The 15,032-nt window shown below is 42.8% G+C and overlaps 1 protein-coding gene across 1 annotated transcript in view; it reads left to right on the top strand.

The window, feature by feature from the left end:
• SLCO2B1 (solute carrier organic anion transporter family member 2B1) overlaps positions 1–15,032 on the top strand; it is a 102,865-nt gene that overhangs the window by 36,456 nt on the left and 51,377 nt on the right. Inside the window, exons 3-7 of the mRNA XM_032786513.1 lie at positions 1,154–1,291; positions 1,424–1,586; positions 3,963–4,184; positions 5,500–5,598; positions 8,474–8,604. Coding sequence (XP_032642404.1) covers positions 1,154–1,291; positions 1,424–1,586; positions 3,963–4,184; positions 5,500–5,598; positions 8,474–8,604 — 753 coding nt within the window. The remainder of the gene's footprint in view (positions 1–1,153; positions 1,292–1,423; positions 1,587–3,962; positions 4,185–5,499; positions 5,599–8,473; positions 8,605–15,032) is intronic.

The raw sequence follows: 15,032 nt of genomic DNA, 5'->3' as shown, positions 1-15,032 counted from the left end.
TGGGGATAAATTACTCCAGTCTCTGGATCTCTCACCAGCAATGCCCGCAGTGAATAACAGCAGTAAAAATAATGAGGATTCCTTGTGGCACCTTAGAGACTAAAACAAATGCATTTGGGCATAAGCTTTCATGGGCTAAAACCCACTTTATCAGATGTTTGGAGTGAAAAATACAGTAGGCAGAATATGTATTATAGCACATGAAAAGATGAGAGTTGCCTTATCAACTGTGGTAAGGTCTTCAGCCACACCATCAGGGGCTCATTCACCTGCACATCTACCAATGTGATATATGCCATCATGGGCCAGCAATGCTCCGCTGCCAGGTACATTGGCCAAACTGGACAGTCTCTACACAAAAGAATAAATGGACACAAATCAGACATCAAGAACTGTAACATTCAAAAACCAGTAGGAGAACAATTCAGCCTCACTGGACACTCAATAACAGACTTAGGCAATTTTTCAACAAAAAAACCTTCAAAAATAGACCCCAAGAAGAAACTGCAGCACTAGAATTAATTTGCAAACTGGACACCATCAAATTAGGCCTGAATAAAGACTGGGAGTGAATGGGTCACTACAACAAATAGTTTTCCCTCTGCTGATACTCACACCTTCTTGTCAACTGTTGGAAATGGGCGAGGTCCGCCTTGATTGCATTGACCTCGTTAGCACTACAAAAGTAATTTTCCCTCCCTTGACATTCACCCTTTCTTGTCAACTGTTGAGAATAGGCCACTTCCACCTTAATTGAATTGGCCTCGTTAGCACCGACCCCCCAACTTGGTAAGGTAATGCCCTTCATGTGCTGTAATATATTTTGTGCTTATTGTATTTTCACTCCATTCATCTGATCAAGTGGGTTTTAGCCCATGAAAGATTATGCCCAAATAAATTTGTTAATCTTTAAGGTGCCACAAGGACTCCTCTTTGTTTTTTGCTGATACAGACTAACATGGCTACCACTCTGAAATGAATAACGGTAGTGATATTTTAAAATTGATCCCACATGTTCAATGACCATCACACTTCTTATTTTAAGTGATTGTTTTATTTAAATATAAGAAAGTTTGAAAAAAGAGTTTATTTTTAGGTTACAACTTTCAATAGCAATAACCGCACTGAGTGAATTATTTTTTTGTGTCTGCAGTTTTTTGTGTTCTGCCATGGGTTTCTCCAGCTCTCCCAGCTCCTGCTATCTAGCTATCTGAAAAGCTCAATTTCAACAATTGAGAAGCGGTTTGGCTTATCCAGTCAGACATCCGGATTGCTCGCTTCCTTCAATGAGGTAACTTCTACTGTATTCAAAATTCTCTCTTGTGATCTCTCACCCACACAACTCTCCTGTATTCTTGTCTGTCCTAAGGAGGTCATTTACAAAGTGTTTCAGAGGCTTTTTAATCTCTGTCTCCTACTGCAGGTTGGGAATACATTGCTGATAGTCTTTGTAAGTTACTTTGGAAGCAGAGTGAACAGGCCCCGTTTCATTGGCTGCGGCGCTATTCTTGTATCCATAGCTGGGTTTCTCATGTCTCTTCCTCACTTTATAACCGGGCACTACGAATATGACCAGTCCATTGCCAGTAGGTACTCTGAATGTATATACCTTTTGGGAACAGGTAAAGGGGGAAATATTTTCTTGAGGTTTCATTAACTGCAAAGCATAAAAATGTGGAATATGATGCCAAAGAAGCAGATATTGAACTTTTGTTTTCAGAAATTAAAATGTACTGTCCCAAGAGGTAAACATTGACCAAGGTGAATCCAAGAGAGGAATAACAAGAAAACAGCTCCTAAGCTGGAGTCAGAGCAAATGAAAATGAGATCTAAAGCATTTACGTTCTTAGCTATGCTGCTACTTCTACTTCCTGCTTCCCCCTTCGTTATGATTATTTAGGGCACCAAATGTACCCTAAGTCCCTACCCCAAAGAGATTACAATGAAGGGTCTAATCCTGCAAATCATTACTCACACATGTTGTCCTTACACAAGTAGTCCCACTGAGTTCAGCCCAAATCAAGGAGAATACATACATGTGAGCAAAGGTTTGCAGGATGGGTCTTTAAACTGTAGGTGAAGAAAGAGGATTGGATACAGCCAACAGCAGTGCTAGAGCAGTGACCATAGGCACAAGTGCCCGGATTTTAACTCTTTCTTACTTTATTTGTGATTTCATTGATGCTTCCTTCTGGGGAAGACTAGTCTTTGCGGGCTTGATTGAAGAAGTAATTTTTAGGAAGGGACATGAAGGAGATGGTAGGATATGCAGGACCAGGTCAGGGAGGAGATTTACAGTCACAGAAGGGTTCATGGAAGAGGTGAGAAGATGAGAATGGAAAGAGAAGATGCTGGTGGAGGTTAGTCATCCTGCTCCTTGACCTCAAAGTCATAATTCCCAATCACAGGAATAATAGAAATCGTACTATCAGACTCTACAAAATCCTTTAGAGACTTCTCTAAGAGGCCTTTTCCCTGTTTTCTTGGATCACTTCACCAGTATAGACCAGCCAGAACACAGCTGGGGTCACAGACTAGGTCTGCATTGTACTTTCCCATTAATATTTCCTCAGTTACAGCCTCCAAGGGAGGATTTATGAAGTGACTAATTCACAGCTTTATCCAGGGAACTAGGGCTAACGAAAGTATGGAAACAAGTTCAACCTACACTTCATGATAGGGCCTTGGATAGGGCAGACGTTTCCTGGGTGAGATGACTGATCTGTCAAACACAGAAGAAAAATCCTGAATTCAGTGAATTCGGGGACTCAACAAAAATTCCAGAACTTTCAAAAGCGGCTGTTATGCTACACTTTTCAATATTCCTTAATTAGTTAGATAATTACTTTCATGATAAATCCGTTATCTATTATTTCACAAATTTTTATGATACCCATTTATTTTTCTCTCACAGCTCCATCTCCGTTACACTGGTATCAATCCAGAGTAACTCCACCAAAGTCAGCGTAGATGAGAGCAGACTGCCTCTTTAATTGGATTTGATTTTTATCCTTTTTGCCTCCATCTATATTTTAAGCGTGACAGTTATTGTACTTTGTTTAGTGCCATTGTTCTTTTATCCTAATTATCTTTCACAGCTCAAAAAATACAGTTTTATTTGGTTCTGATTGTCTTGCACCGTGTCCCCAATGTGGATGTTAAATTAAGGCCTCGTGTTTATTTGATGTATATCTAGATGTATTTGCCATTGTTGTTAGGTAGGTTATTATTGACTAGATCAAGAGATTTTTTAAAAGAAACAAATATTGTACCAAATGTTTCTAACACTTGTGAAATTTCATTGGTCCACTGAGGCAGAATTGGGTAACTGAAATTTAGGGGGGAGGAATAGCTCAGTGGTTTGCACATTAGCCTGCTAGACCCAGGGTTGTGAGTTCAATCCTTGAGGGGGTTACTTAAGAATCTGGGGGCAAAAATCAGTACTTGGTCCTGCTAGTGAAGGCAGGGGGCTAGATTCAATGACCTTTCTAGGTCCCTTCCAGTTCTAGGAAATAGGTATATCTCCAATTATTATTAAAGTAGAATTTAGCCCATCATTTCTTTAATTTGTGTACCATAGATGGCTATAGAAATCACTAAGAGCCAGATTTTCCCTGGCCCCAGCAGCTAGCACAGGCTTGAGGAAAAGCCAACAGTCAAGGACCATCTCAGCTCCTGCCTTTGGAGAGGTGTAGGGACTGTATGCTCTGTGTTGTATGCCAGGTGGCAGGGTGAAAGCGCTGTGCGGTGGAGCTGGGCTGGAGCACCAAGAAAGCGAGATCTCCATGGGGCTGTGTGACTCCACAGTCGAGGTTGTAGCTAAGTGCCACAACCTAACCCTCAGTGAGATAAACAGTAGCTCTGTATCTGATGCCATTTTATAGAGGATGTTTCACATCTAAGGTTAGGTGTCCACCAACTTCAGCTTTGAGCACTTAGGGATGTTGCATTTGCCTCCACAGGTGTGTTCAGCAATTCTACTGATCTCTGCCAACCTGCTATATCCACCAGAAACCTCAGTGACACAGACTGCATGCCACATGCAGTGAAAGGAAACCACGAGGTCCTGCTGATCCTGTTTATTGGCCAGGCTTTGCTAGGGATTGGAGGGGTCCCCATCCAGCCCTTTGGGATCTCTTACATTGATGATTTTGCCAGTGAGAGAAACTCACCTCTCTATTTAGGTAAGACTAGAATTGAATCCCACCATGGTAAGAAAGTAAAGCAGCTCTTATGCTGGGCTGGAGGGACCAGTTCCATGACAAGATGTGATTGCTCCGCTCTTAAGAACAGACCCTTAGACTACAAGAAACTTCAAGTGTTTTTAGTTTTGGCTGCTCCAGAGTTTAATACCTATAAATGCCATAAAGTTCTGAAACATATTTCACAAGGATTCAGTGTAACAAAGAATTGAGTCTTATGTATGTTCATGCTTTTCATCAGTAGCTGTCATAAGAGGGTTTCCATGTAAAAGCTGAAGTAGATAAATTGAGGTAGCAAAAAAACATTTCAAAGAGAATGGCACAGTTTTTAATCTGAACAGTGCCAGTATATATCTTGAGTACAGTTTTGAATGTAATGGAGGTTTTACATGAGGAGTAACTGAAGTCAGAGTGTCAAGTATCAGACGGGTAGCTGTGTTAGTCTGGATCTGTAAAAGCAGCAAAGAATCCTGTGGCACCTTATGCCAGATCTGATGAAGTGAGTATTCACCCACGAAAGCTCATGCTCCAAAACGTCTGTTAGTCTATAAGGTGCCACAGGATTCTCTGCTGCTTTTGAAGTCAGAGTTTGGCCCCTGATGTACTGCAGAAGTCACAAGGGGTTCAGAGAAGAGGGACAAGAATGATTGAGGGCATAGAACAACGCTCCTATGGAGAGAGATTGAAAAGATTGGGATTGTTTACCTAGAAAGGAGAAATGGTTAAAGAATATAAAATAATTTGTGGTATAGAAGAGGTAGATAAAGGATTTTGCTTCTCTTTTTTGTTTAAAAGAACAAGGGGATATTCAATTAAATCAAAAAGTCGGAAATTCAGAACTGATAAAAGGAAATACTTTTGCTCATGACATGTAATTAGACTGTGGAACTCATTGCCACAGGAAGCCATGAGGCCAAGATCTTAGCAGGATTGAAAGACAGGTGGAACATTTATATGAATAACAAAAATAGTCAGAGGTATAATTAATGGTAACAACATTTTTTGAAGGAATATTAGAACTCATGCTTCAGTGTTTAAGCCAATCGCTAATTATTAGATGCCAGGATAAGACCTAATGTGGGAGTAGATTAACCCACACCTGCTACTACAGGGTTCTTACACCTTTTTCTGGTGCTGGCCTCAGCCAGAGACAAGAAACTGGGCTGGATAGACTTTGGGTCTGACCTCATTTGGTAGTTCCTATTTTCCTGTGGTTTTGTATCTCATGTCCCCTGGATGCACTCCTCTCAAAGCCAGCATTTTCCACTCAGCAGAAAGGTTCTGTTTCTTTTTGCAGGAATTCTCTTTGCTCTGACTGTCATCGGTCCTGGCGTAGCATTCATGTTAGGATCTGCCATTTTGCGCTTTTATGTGGACATTGACAAAGTTTCCCCAGGTGAGTTCATGTAGGTTCTGAGGACCATTATCCATTTGTAATGCAGTGCGTGGGAGTGTGTGTGGGGGTGGGGAGAACTTTCCTGTTACCATAGGCAATGTTATTTTAGATTTGCGAGCTAGCATCCTGATGCCAAAGAAGTTTAAAAGATCTGAAGTGTACAGCGACGCTGCTATTCATCTGCCATCAAGTGAAGCAAAGCCTGGCTTCCTTTAACTCTGCTGACACACTTGTATATGCCTGAGAGCATTAACAGAGCTTCCTGTAATCATTCTGCTAGCGGCTTGCATGATTCTGGGGGTGGTAAACCAAGTACAGTAAATGCGGTGACTGAACTCTCCGAGTAATCAGATATGGCAAGTGGGTGCTTCCCTTCTAACTCAGGGTCACACACAAATGCTGAGGGTTAGATCAAGCATGGCTGCTTCAGAAACTTCATGCTTTCCTCATGCTTTCTCCTTCCTCAATCATGGGGCTCACTCACACCTGTGCTGCAGCTCAGTTCCAATATTGCCAGCACGAGGAGAGTGACGCCTATTTATCTGTCCTTACCGTGCTCACCGGTGTATTAGCTGGGTGCCCATGAGGATTACACCTTATTCATTATGCTTCTCTCGACTGCTTCTGCGTAGCCAGTGGTGCATGGGAGCTGCACGGGTATGCACATTCCACTCACCGCCAGCTCTCTAGGTGGGTGCATTGGAGGAGAGTGAAAACGAAAGGGGAGGAAAGAGACACCAAAAAGGAGTGGAGGAGAGAAAGAAAAGAGACATGGAATATGCAGAAAGATAGAGTAACTGAGGAGGGGGAGAGACGGGGGAAAAGAGACCAAAAACAAGGAGAAGAGACAAAGATCAGGGAGAGAAAGGGACAGTAATTGCCCTTAAAGTCCTTGAAGCCTTTTCAGTTTCATTTGTCCTGCACTATGTTAGGAGAACATTTGTGGGATTCGCTGGGCGTAGGAAAGATCTCTAACGCCAGTAACGTCAGCTTGTCAGCAAAGGCAAAACTAGAGACTACCACAGATGGTGGGGGGGTGGGGGGCAATGAAGATCCATCCTGACAGAAACAGCCTTGTTTGCCAGTCAGCAGAGTTGTAACGGGGATGAGCACTGTAGAAAAGTCTAAGAACAAAACTGATGCTGCTGTCTCAAGAAGAGCAGGCTCAGGCACCAATCAAAAATATTGGTCCAATCAAAAATATTACCTCACCCAGATCGTCTTTTCAATTTATATAACAGCTTTTGCTCTGATGGACCCTCAAACTCTGCACAATCCAGATACCTAATATTACAGAAGCAACTATCTCTGGCATGAAGGTAGCAGCCAACTGACATGCAGCAGGCTACTCACTGTGGGACAAAGGAAAATCTGGGTCAAGAACACTGGACAAACTCTTATTCTTAAGAAAACTGCCGTGGGATTGTTAATGTCAGTGCAGAGCAAACAAAGCCCCAGCTTTAAAGTCTGCGGCAAAAGGTGCTGAAGCAGTAAATGGCTTGGTACTCGACTTACCTGCCTCACAATGTTGAAGGGATGGATTGACCCTGGTGGGATTTGTGGTCCCAGGGGCTCTGCAAACCTGATGCTTAGATCTTCTAAGTCATCCCCTTAGACTAAAGCTAAGTGAGGAATATGTCTGAGTAACTGGAGTTACAGCTCCGTCTGCCTGTGCTGTCTTCAGGTAGGAATGTAATTGGGTGGAGGGAAAGGAGGAAGCTCAGAAAGTGGTGACAGTGGTAGGTAGTCATGCAGAAATACAGCTAACCCAGTCCCATGATTCTTGGCTAAACCTTGTCCATGTGGGATTTCGGAAGGAATTTTAAGCTCCACATACAGCACTGCACTACTGGCTATGTGTATTGTGGGAGTAGGAGGTTATTACATTACAGTTGTGTAAGAGATGCTGTTCACTTATCCTTTAGGACTAGTTTCCTAGAACTAGGCTTAAAATTAATATCTAACCGCAGGAATTCTATGATCTGTAGAAATATTTTCTGGTTAAAACTGATCATATTGAGAAACTGCATCCTGACTTCTGAAGATCATGTTTTAATTAGGCGAAGTACCCTTCCCCAGTGTATGTAATCTTTGGCAGGGTGCTGCTCTTACTTCTTGGGAAAGGGAAAAAAAACATTCCAGATGTTCTGTCTGGTCATGCAACCAGGGGGACAATGGTCATTCGAACTAGAGGAAAAAGCAGAAAGGGAAGGAAGAGATGGAAGTTACCAAAGGATTTTGTAAAATTGGTCAATTTGGCCTGTATGTTGGAGATGCATTAAAAGGGAGTGTTGTCTAGGGTGACCAGATGTCCTGATTTTATAGGGACAGTCCTGATTTCTGTGTCCTTTTCTTATATAGGCTCCTATTACCCCTGACCCTCGTCTTGATTTTTCACAGTTGCTGTCTGGTCACCCTAGTGTTGTTTAACTGTTAGACTAGCAGAGTGAGAGTCTGGTTTCCTGAGTCCTACTCCTGGCTTGGCCACTGAGAGTAGCCAAGTTATTAAAGCCAAAATATTAAAACTTGGGTGCCTAAATTGGATGCTTAAATTAACATTTATTATTTAGTGGATTTCTAGCTGCCTTTAATGATATTTAACAGGTGGAAGAAAGGAAGAGATTCAGCATTATGGGATCAGTCAGCTCTCCATGGGCCACCAGCAAATGTTCTGTGGACCTCCAGGGATCCACAGCCCCCAGCGTGGGAGCTACTGCTCTGGAGCACTGAGCAAAATTCATTTGTTAGGGACAGATGGACACATCCAATAGAGCCTACTTCTCGCAGTCAGAGGGGTGGAGGTGGAGACAGTGGTGGCCCTCACTTCTTCCTGTGATCTGTGTTTCTATTTTGTGTTTATTCGCTTGTATTTCAGAGGAAATTCAGCTCACTAACAAAGATCCTCGATGGGTTGGAGCCTGGTGGCTCGGCTTCCTGGTTGCAGCCACTCTTGTGGCCTTATCTGCCATCCCTTATTTCTTCTTCCCAAAAGAAATGCCTAAAGAGGTAAGAATAGGAATGGAGATAGGCAAGGTGAGCTGCACAAATCGTTCAGCTGGTTTAAACACTTAAGTTCTCTTAGCTCCCATCGCAGGTGGGTTTACTCTAGATTGGGATGTGAGGGGATGATGGTCTCAGTGAGAATTTCCTGAGGCTGGTTGGGCGATGGGGAGATGCTGAAGTGGGACAAAGTACAGATTATCAATATGCTGTGAGGAGATGTTATAAATGTGCTGTTGTACACATGCCACATCTCTCTCTCTCCCCTCTCTGCTTCCCTTGTGGGCCGCGTGCCTTCTAGAGATGACTGTGAGCTGTGAAGTTTGTATCCAGATTCAAACTTCTCAGAAGTACAAAGGGCTTCTGACGGATGTTCTGATTTGAACTCTTCTCTAGTGTCTGCAGCCCTTACTAGCTCAGATCTGATAAGCCAAGCAGAGTCCAGCTTGGCCAGTACTTTGGTAAAAGACTACCAAGAAAAACCCAGAGTGCTGCTGACAGTTTAAAAGATGGCACTCTTCCCTCTCCAGAGGTGCAAAAACAATTGAATCCTTATTCTATTCTATTCTGTATAGGTTCTTGTACCATGCTCAACCCTGTAGTATCTGAGTGCCTTCCAGTAGTGTGTTAAGCAACATGACTACACATCTGTCCCTGACCATGTGATCCATGGTACTTTTCACAAATACTCCCTCAAATTCTACTGTGGATTAGTATATTTTGCTACATAGCACTACGGATTTTGTTTCAACTGGTGAAGTGATTTTTCATTTCCTGTTGAAGGGGCTAATCCTACAACCTTTTACTCATTCAAGTAGTCCTTTGAAGTCCATGGGAATACTTCCATGAGCAACCATTGCTCTATCTCACAAGTGACTGCACGTCAGTGGTGGGCATATTATACTTATGTTCATAATATGTTGTTTGAATGGCACTGTGACTCCCTTCTCACTAAAGGGATGTGGTCTAAATGTAAGATATTATACTCATGTTGTTGAAAATGCCTTTCATGGGCACTTCTGCTGATGAGTCAGCTTCTCAGTTGTACAGTTCTTTCCCCAAGATCTCTCTCCTCAACCAGACAGAGACTGGTACAGTAGTGGCTCTCTTGTTCCCACATATTACTCCCTTTAAACCTTTGACATTTCTTTGGGTTTAGAGACAAATCAGCAGCTGCATCAGAGGCCAGTCTCAGCTATCACCATTTATAAGTGAATTGCCTCCAACGTGCTAGCCCAGAGGAGTGAGAGATTTCAGATTACTCCTTTTTGCTGTTCCTCCTCTTTTTAATGCTCCCAAACCAAAATACATATAACCCTTTGAGTGCTGTGCAACATAATGACTTCATGGAACAATAGGCACTTTCCATGCTGCTCAGTGTTTCAGTAACACTGTCGGGGGTGGTATGGGCCAATGAATGGGGGGCACTGGATTGAGAGTCAAGCAGCTTTGGCTCTATTCCAGCTCTGCCACCAACCTGCTTTGTGACCTTGGGCAAGTCACTTGGGCCATGTCTACACTAGCCAGCTCACAGTGGCACACCTGTACCGATGCACTTGCACCGCTGTAAAACCGCTTGTGTAGCTGCTCTGTGCCAACAGGAGAGAGCTCCCCCATGGACATAGTAAAACTACCTCAACTAGCGGCGATAACTAGGTCAGTGGGAGAAGCTTTCCCGCCGACGTAGAATCACAGAAGAATCATAGATGATTAGGTTTGAAAGAGACCTCAGGATATCATCTAGTCTAACCCCCTGCTTAAAGCAGGACCAACTCCAACTAAATCATCCCAGCCAGGACTTTGTCAAACGGGGCCTTAAAAACCTCTAAGGAAGGAGATTCCACCACCTCCCTAGATAAGGCATTCCAGTGCTTCACCACCCTCCTAGTGAAAGAGATTTTCCTAATATCCTACCTAGACCTCCCCCACTGCAACTTGAGACTGTTGCTCCTTGTTCTAACATAGTGCTGTGCACACTGCCACTTATGCCAGTGAAACGTATGTCAGGTCTGGTTTTTTCACCCCTCTGAGTGACATTCGTTTTCCCAGCATCGCTAATGATACTGCTCTGGCTTTGTAAAGCACTAGGAGATCTTTGCGCTGCATAGCTAAGTATTGCTATTGAAAGCATTGATATTATGCTGCAATGCTGGTGTTTCAGAGGGATGTTGTTGTGTTCCAACACTGCAGCAGAAAAGAGGTTTGAAATGCTGGTTGTAGATCTCACTGTATCTCCACACTTGGAGCCACATCCTACACTTGGGTGTTCCTGTGCATCTACCACTGGCTCTCATTGACATAGGAGCATTTTGTTTTTCTTATTATCAGGGTTTCTATCTTCCTCAAGAGCCCAAAGAACATGTCCATGCTCATTCTGAAGAGCAAATAGGTTTACAAGCTTTGCAGGGACTTTGCTCTCTGCAGCTCCTAGTTTCTGGTAAATGATTTGCTGCAATAGTACAAAGAATGGTTTAAATTGTTCGTTCAGATGAGACATAAAATTGAGGCCCTGGTTGCTAAAGATCCCATGGCATGTTTTGTAAGAGAATTGGTGTTAATCTTGATATCCTGGCCATACTCCATCCTGGGTAATTACATTCTGCCTGCCTCCATGCCACCTTATTTTAAATTGTACTTTGTCTAAACATCCCTTCCTAAAAAGTGTTGTATATTATTCCTGGTAAGTAATGGCTCTCAACTTCTACTATGGCGATGGCTGCATTTCAGTAGGGAAAGAATGTTCCTTTTGTAGGACTTTGGTTGTCTAACATAAGAACTACCATATTGGGTCAGACCAATCTACCCCGGAATCCTATCTGGCCACCTTAACAAAATGGGAATAAATCAGTTATAAAAGAAACCAGGTAATTTCCCCGAAATAGAATAACATACTGGAATGTCCTTGGTCTATCCACATTGCTGACACAGCACGGACAGAAACAGCACCTCACTGCCCCCACTAATTCTGTACTTCAATTCTGGGACCAAATCTGGACACTGGCCTTTTCAGGCCTTGTGCCAATTGTTGGTACCCAATGTTCTAATAAGCAGGAAGCCAATCTGTTACCCACACTACCAAGGGAGGATATATATAGCTAGGCAGATTGAAGGTTCTGCTGATTCTAGGGGCACTAGTATTGCCAGCAGCATTAGTTGCTTTCCAGCCAACTCTGCCTCATTCTTCCACAGCCCTGGGAGTCAGATGATGGCTGACCCTTGCCCTGAAGAGCTAGGGAGGGAAAGGTCTCCCTACACTTTCCCTCCCCCCCAGTAAACCCACAGGAAGTAGGCATAATTTAGCCCAGTATCTCCTCAGATGAAAAAGACATCTTATCTCTTTCTCTGGGGCCAAAGCAGGGTTGTTCTCTGTTGTCCATGTCCTGGGGTTTTCTCCTGCCTCAATTTAAATGACCCAAGTGATGGGATCTAAGTGATGGGAGACTATCCCACAGTCAAATTCATCTCATTTGTCTGATTCTTAGTCTACATTTTCCCTTCGCTGCTTTCATTTCGTCTTAGTTATACCCCTGGGATCACCATAAATAACACTTTGTCTGAGACAGGGACCATGTTTCCCAACACACTGCCATTCTATTCATAATAAATAATAGTGCATCCCACTGGTGTTTGTAGACAATCATTTACCTCCTGTATTCATTCCTTAGTCAAGATAGATTTAGACCCTGATTCTACAAACTCTTAGACATGATTAATTTTACTCAGTCCTATTGAAATCAATTGAACGACTCGTCTACTTAATGTTAAACACATTTGTAAGCGTTTGCAGGGTCAGGGTCATAGTTAGCTTTTTTAATCTTTCCTCAGAAGTCAGTCCCTCCAGCCCCTGATCATCATCATCACTTTCTTCTTCTGTTAATCTGTGAACTCCTCCAGTTTGTCAGTATCTTTCTAGGACAGAGGTGCCTGACAGCAGTATTCTAGGTGCAGTCACAGCTGAGCTATCAGGATTGCCATCAGGATCTCACGCTGAGGAAGGAAAAAGGGGTTTCTGTCAGGAAGGAGGCATGACGAGACCCTTCCAATAGCTCCAACTTCGCTTCATCCCCCTCACTGACATAGCACCACCTATTGGCTCTTTTGAAATGATAGAGATTGACACATGCCCTGCACATTTAACAGTTAGGGATTAGCTAATGTCCCAAAGTCTGTCCCCGGTGTCCTTATCATTTTCCAATCCAAATAATTACATTCTGCCTACTAAAACCTTCCCTGTAGTTTCACTTGGGCACCAGATTCATCTTCCCTTCCAATGCTAAACTGTGATGTAGTGTTGTTGTTAAATCATTTCCACGGTGCCTGCAATTCATTGGTGAGTAAAGGGAATCCTATATAGGGTTTGAATGTAATGCAGGTTTCCTTTAGATAAAAATGATATAAATGTAAGGAATTATCCTTATTCCTCATGGGTCATGTATAAGAAATGTCTTGCTTACAACCATCTATTGATTTAAATTTCATTCTCTGACATTTGAAATGACGTGAAACAATCCTGCTATAAAGTGGTACAAGTGGATGACACCTTCTCTTACATAAGAGTGGCCATACTGGGTCAGACCAATGGTCCCTCTAGCCCAGAATCCTGTCTTCCAAAAACAGCAAATGCCAGGTGCTTCCGAAGGAATGAACGGAACAGGCAATCATGAGTGATCCATCCCCTGTTGTCCACTCCCAGCTTCTATTAGTTAGAGGTTTAGGGACACCCAAAGCATGGGTTGTGTCCCTGACTATCTTGGCTAGTGATGGACCTATCCTCCATAAACTTATCTAATTATTTTTGAAGGTTATTGTTTTGGCCTTCACAATATCCCAACATTAGCCCTGACAAAGCCAGTGCCAGAGTATATTTTTGCCAAACAGAAATCCAAGGGGAAAATTAAACAGCTTTCAAGTGTAGGAATAATCTCAGATACGCTAGCACTGACAAAAAATAGGAAGGAAATTGTATCCTTTCCCCTCCAAAAGGGTGAAAATTACTTTGATTTTTCTAGATGAGAAAGAAATAACATGTTAGAAGTATGCAATGAATGTGTAAAACTTGACAGCATAAAGGAATCAGATGTCACTTTCATTAAGCCAGCTCTGAATGTCCTGTTGTCTTCAGTCTCTTTCTTTACTGATGGTCTGTGATCATTGACTTGCGAAGCGTTTAATAAAATAAGCCCTTTAAAAAGGATTGCTCTACCAGGGCTTGATCTTGCAAAGTCCTTGGGTTGAAGTCAGTGGATGCTCATCTTGAAGCCGATGGGTGCCGAGCATATTATAGGAATTGCTCAGCATGCTGTGGGGTGGGGCCCTTATCGTCCCACATTTTTTGTATGCTTCCTCTTAAAGGAGAGGAATTCGAAAAGGAATGGAAAACAATTGTGACTATGTTAACTTATTCTTTTAAGATATTCCAGTATGTCACAACACAGCAATTGAAGGGAATCCAGAATTTTAGCTGAGCATTACTGAATATGCATTATAATACAAAATCTGTCTAGTCTGGAATATCCAGAACATTTATTTTTATATGCAGTTCCGCTCTGCAGACAGCTTTGTTGTACTCAGAGATGGGTACGGTAGCAGCAGGTTTCATGGTGTCTGCATACTCAGTACCCACAGGTAGATGGAAGAAGCAGGTTAATCTTTTGTGAGATAGAACAGAAAGAAAAGAAAATATCTGTAAATTAAATTCTTTGCCATCCGCTTTGGTGACTAATGAAACTCAAGACACATGTTTCTTAGGGTGTTTCACAGCCAGAGGAGCTGAACTCTAGATTGTGACTTCAGATCCAACCTGGTTAGCAGTGACCAAAAAGTTTGACAATACGATGGCTTTTTGGTGGCCTATTAAAAATGCATTTGCTGGATCTCCAGCCAGTTTGCAGGGGATGGGTATCCACCATCACAAATCCGACCATGTTTGGGTCTAACTGGCCCCTTTGTGGACAGACAAGCCAAGACTAAGTAGAACATAGAGGCTGACCTCCCTCCACTCCCTGAGTCACAGAACTTTGCTGGCTAGTGCAGCAATACAGGAGGTAGGAAGCGCTCCCTGGGACTGAGCTGGTGTTTGTGTTCTGTGAATAAATAGAATTGCCAGGGATGTCAATCCTGAACCTTCCTTCAGCACTAAACTCACACAGGAAATGCCCCCTCCACACACACAATTTTTGTCACCAAAACCGAGTGCAAGTAAAGAACATCACCCTTTGAGAAGGTATCTTTCCCTCTCTTGGCTCAGGGTTGTGACATTTCCTCTCTTGCCATGCAGCATTCCATCATAGACTCATAGACTTTAAGGTCAAAAGGGACCATTATGATCATCTAGTTTCACCTCCTGCACAATGCAGGCCATAGAATCTCACCCACCCACTCCTGTAACAAACCCCTAACCTATGTCTGAGTTATTGAAGTCCTCAAATCGTGAT

The sequence above is a fragment of the Chelonoidis abingdonii genome, chromosome 1 (genome assembly GCF_003597395.2).
Source record: "Chelonoidis abingdonii isolate Lonesome George chromosome 1, CheloAbing_2.0, whole genome shotgun sequence".
Lineage (NCBI taxonomy): Eukaryota > Metazoa > Chordata > Testudines > Testudinidae > Chelonoidis > Chelonoidis abingdonii.
The sequence above is the reverse complement of the archived record's forward strand: the minus strand, read 5'-3'. Positions and strand labels throughout refer to the sequence as shown.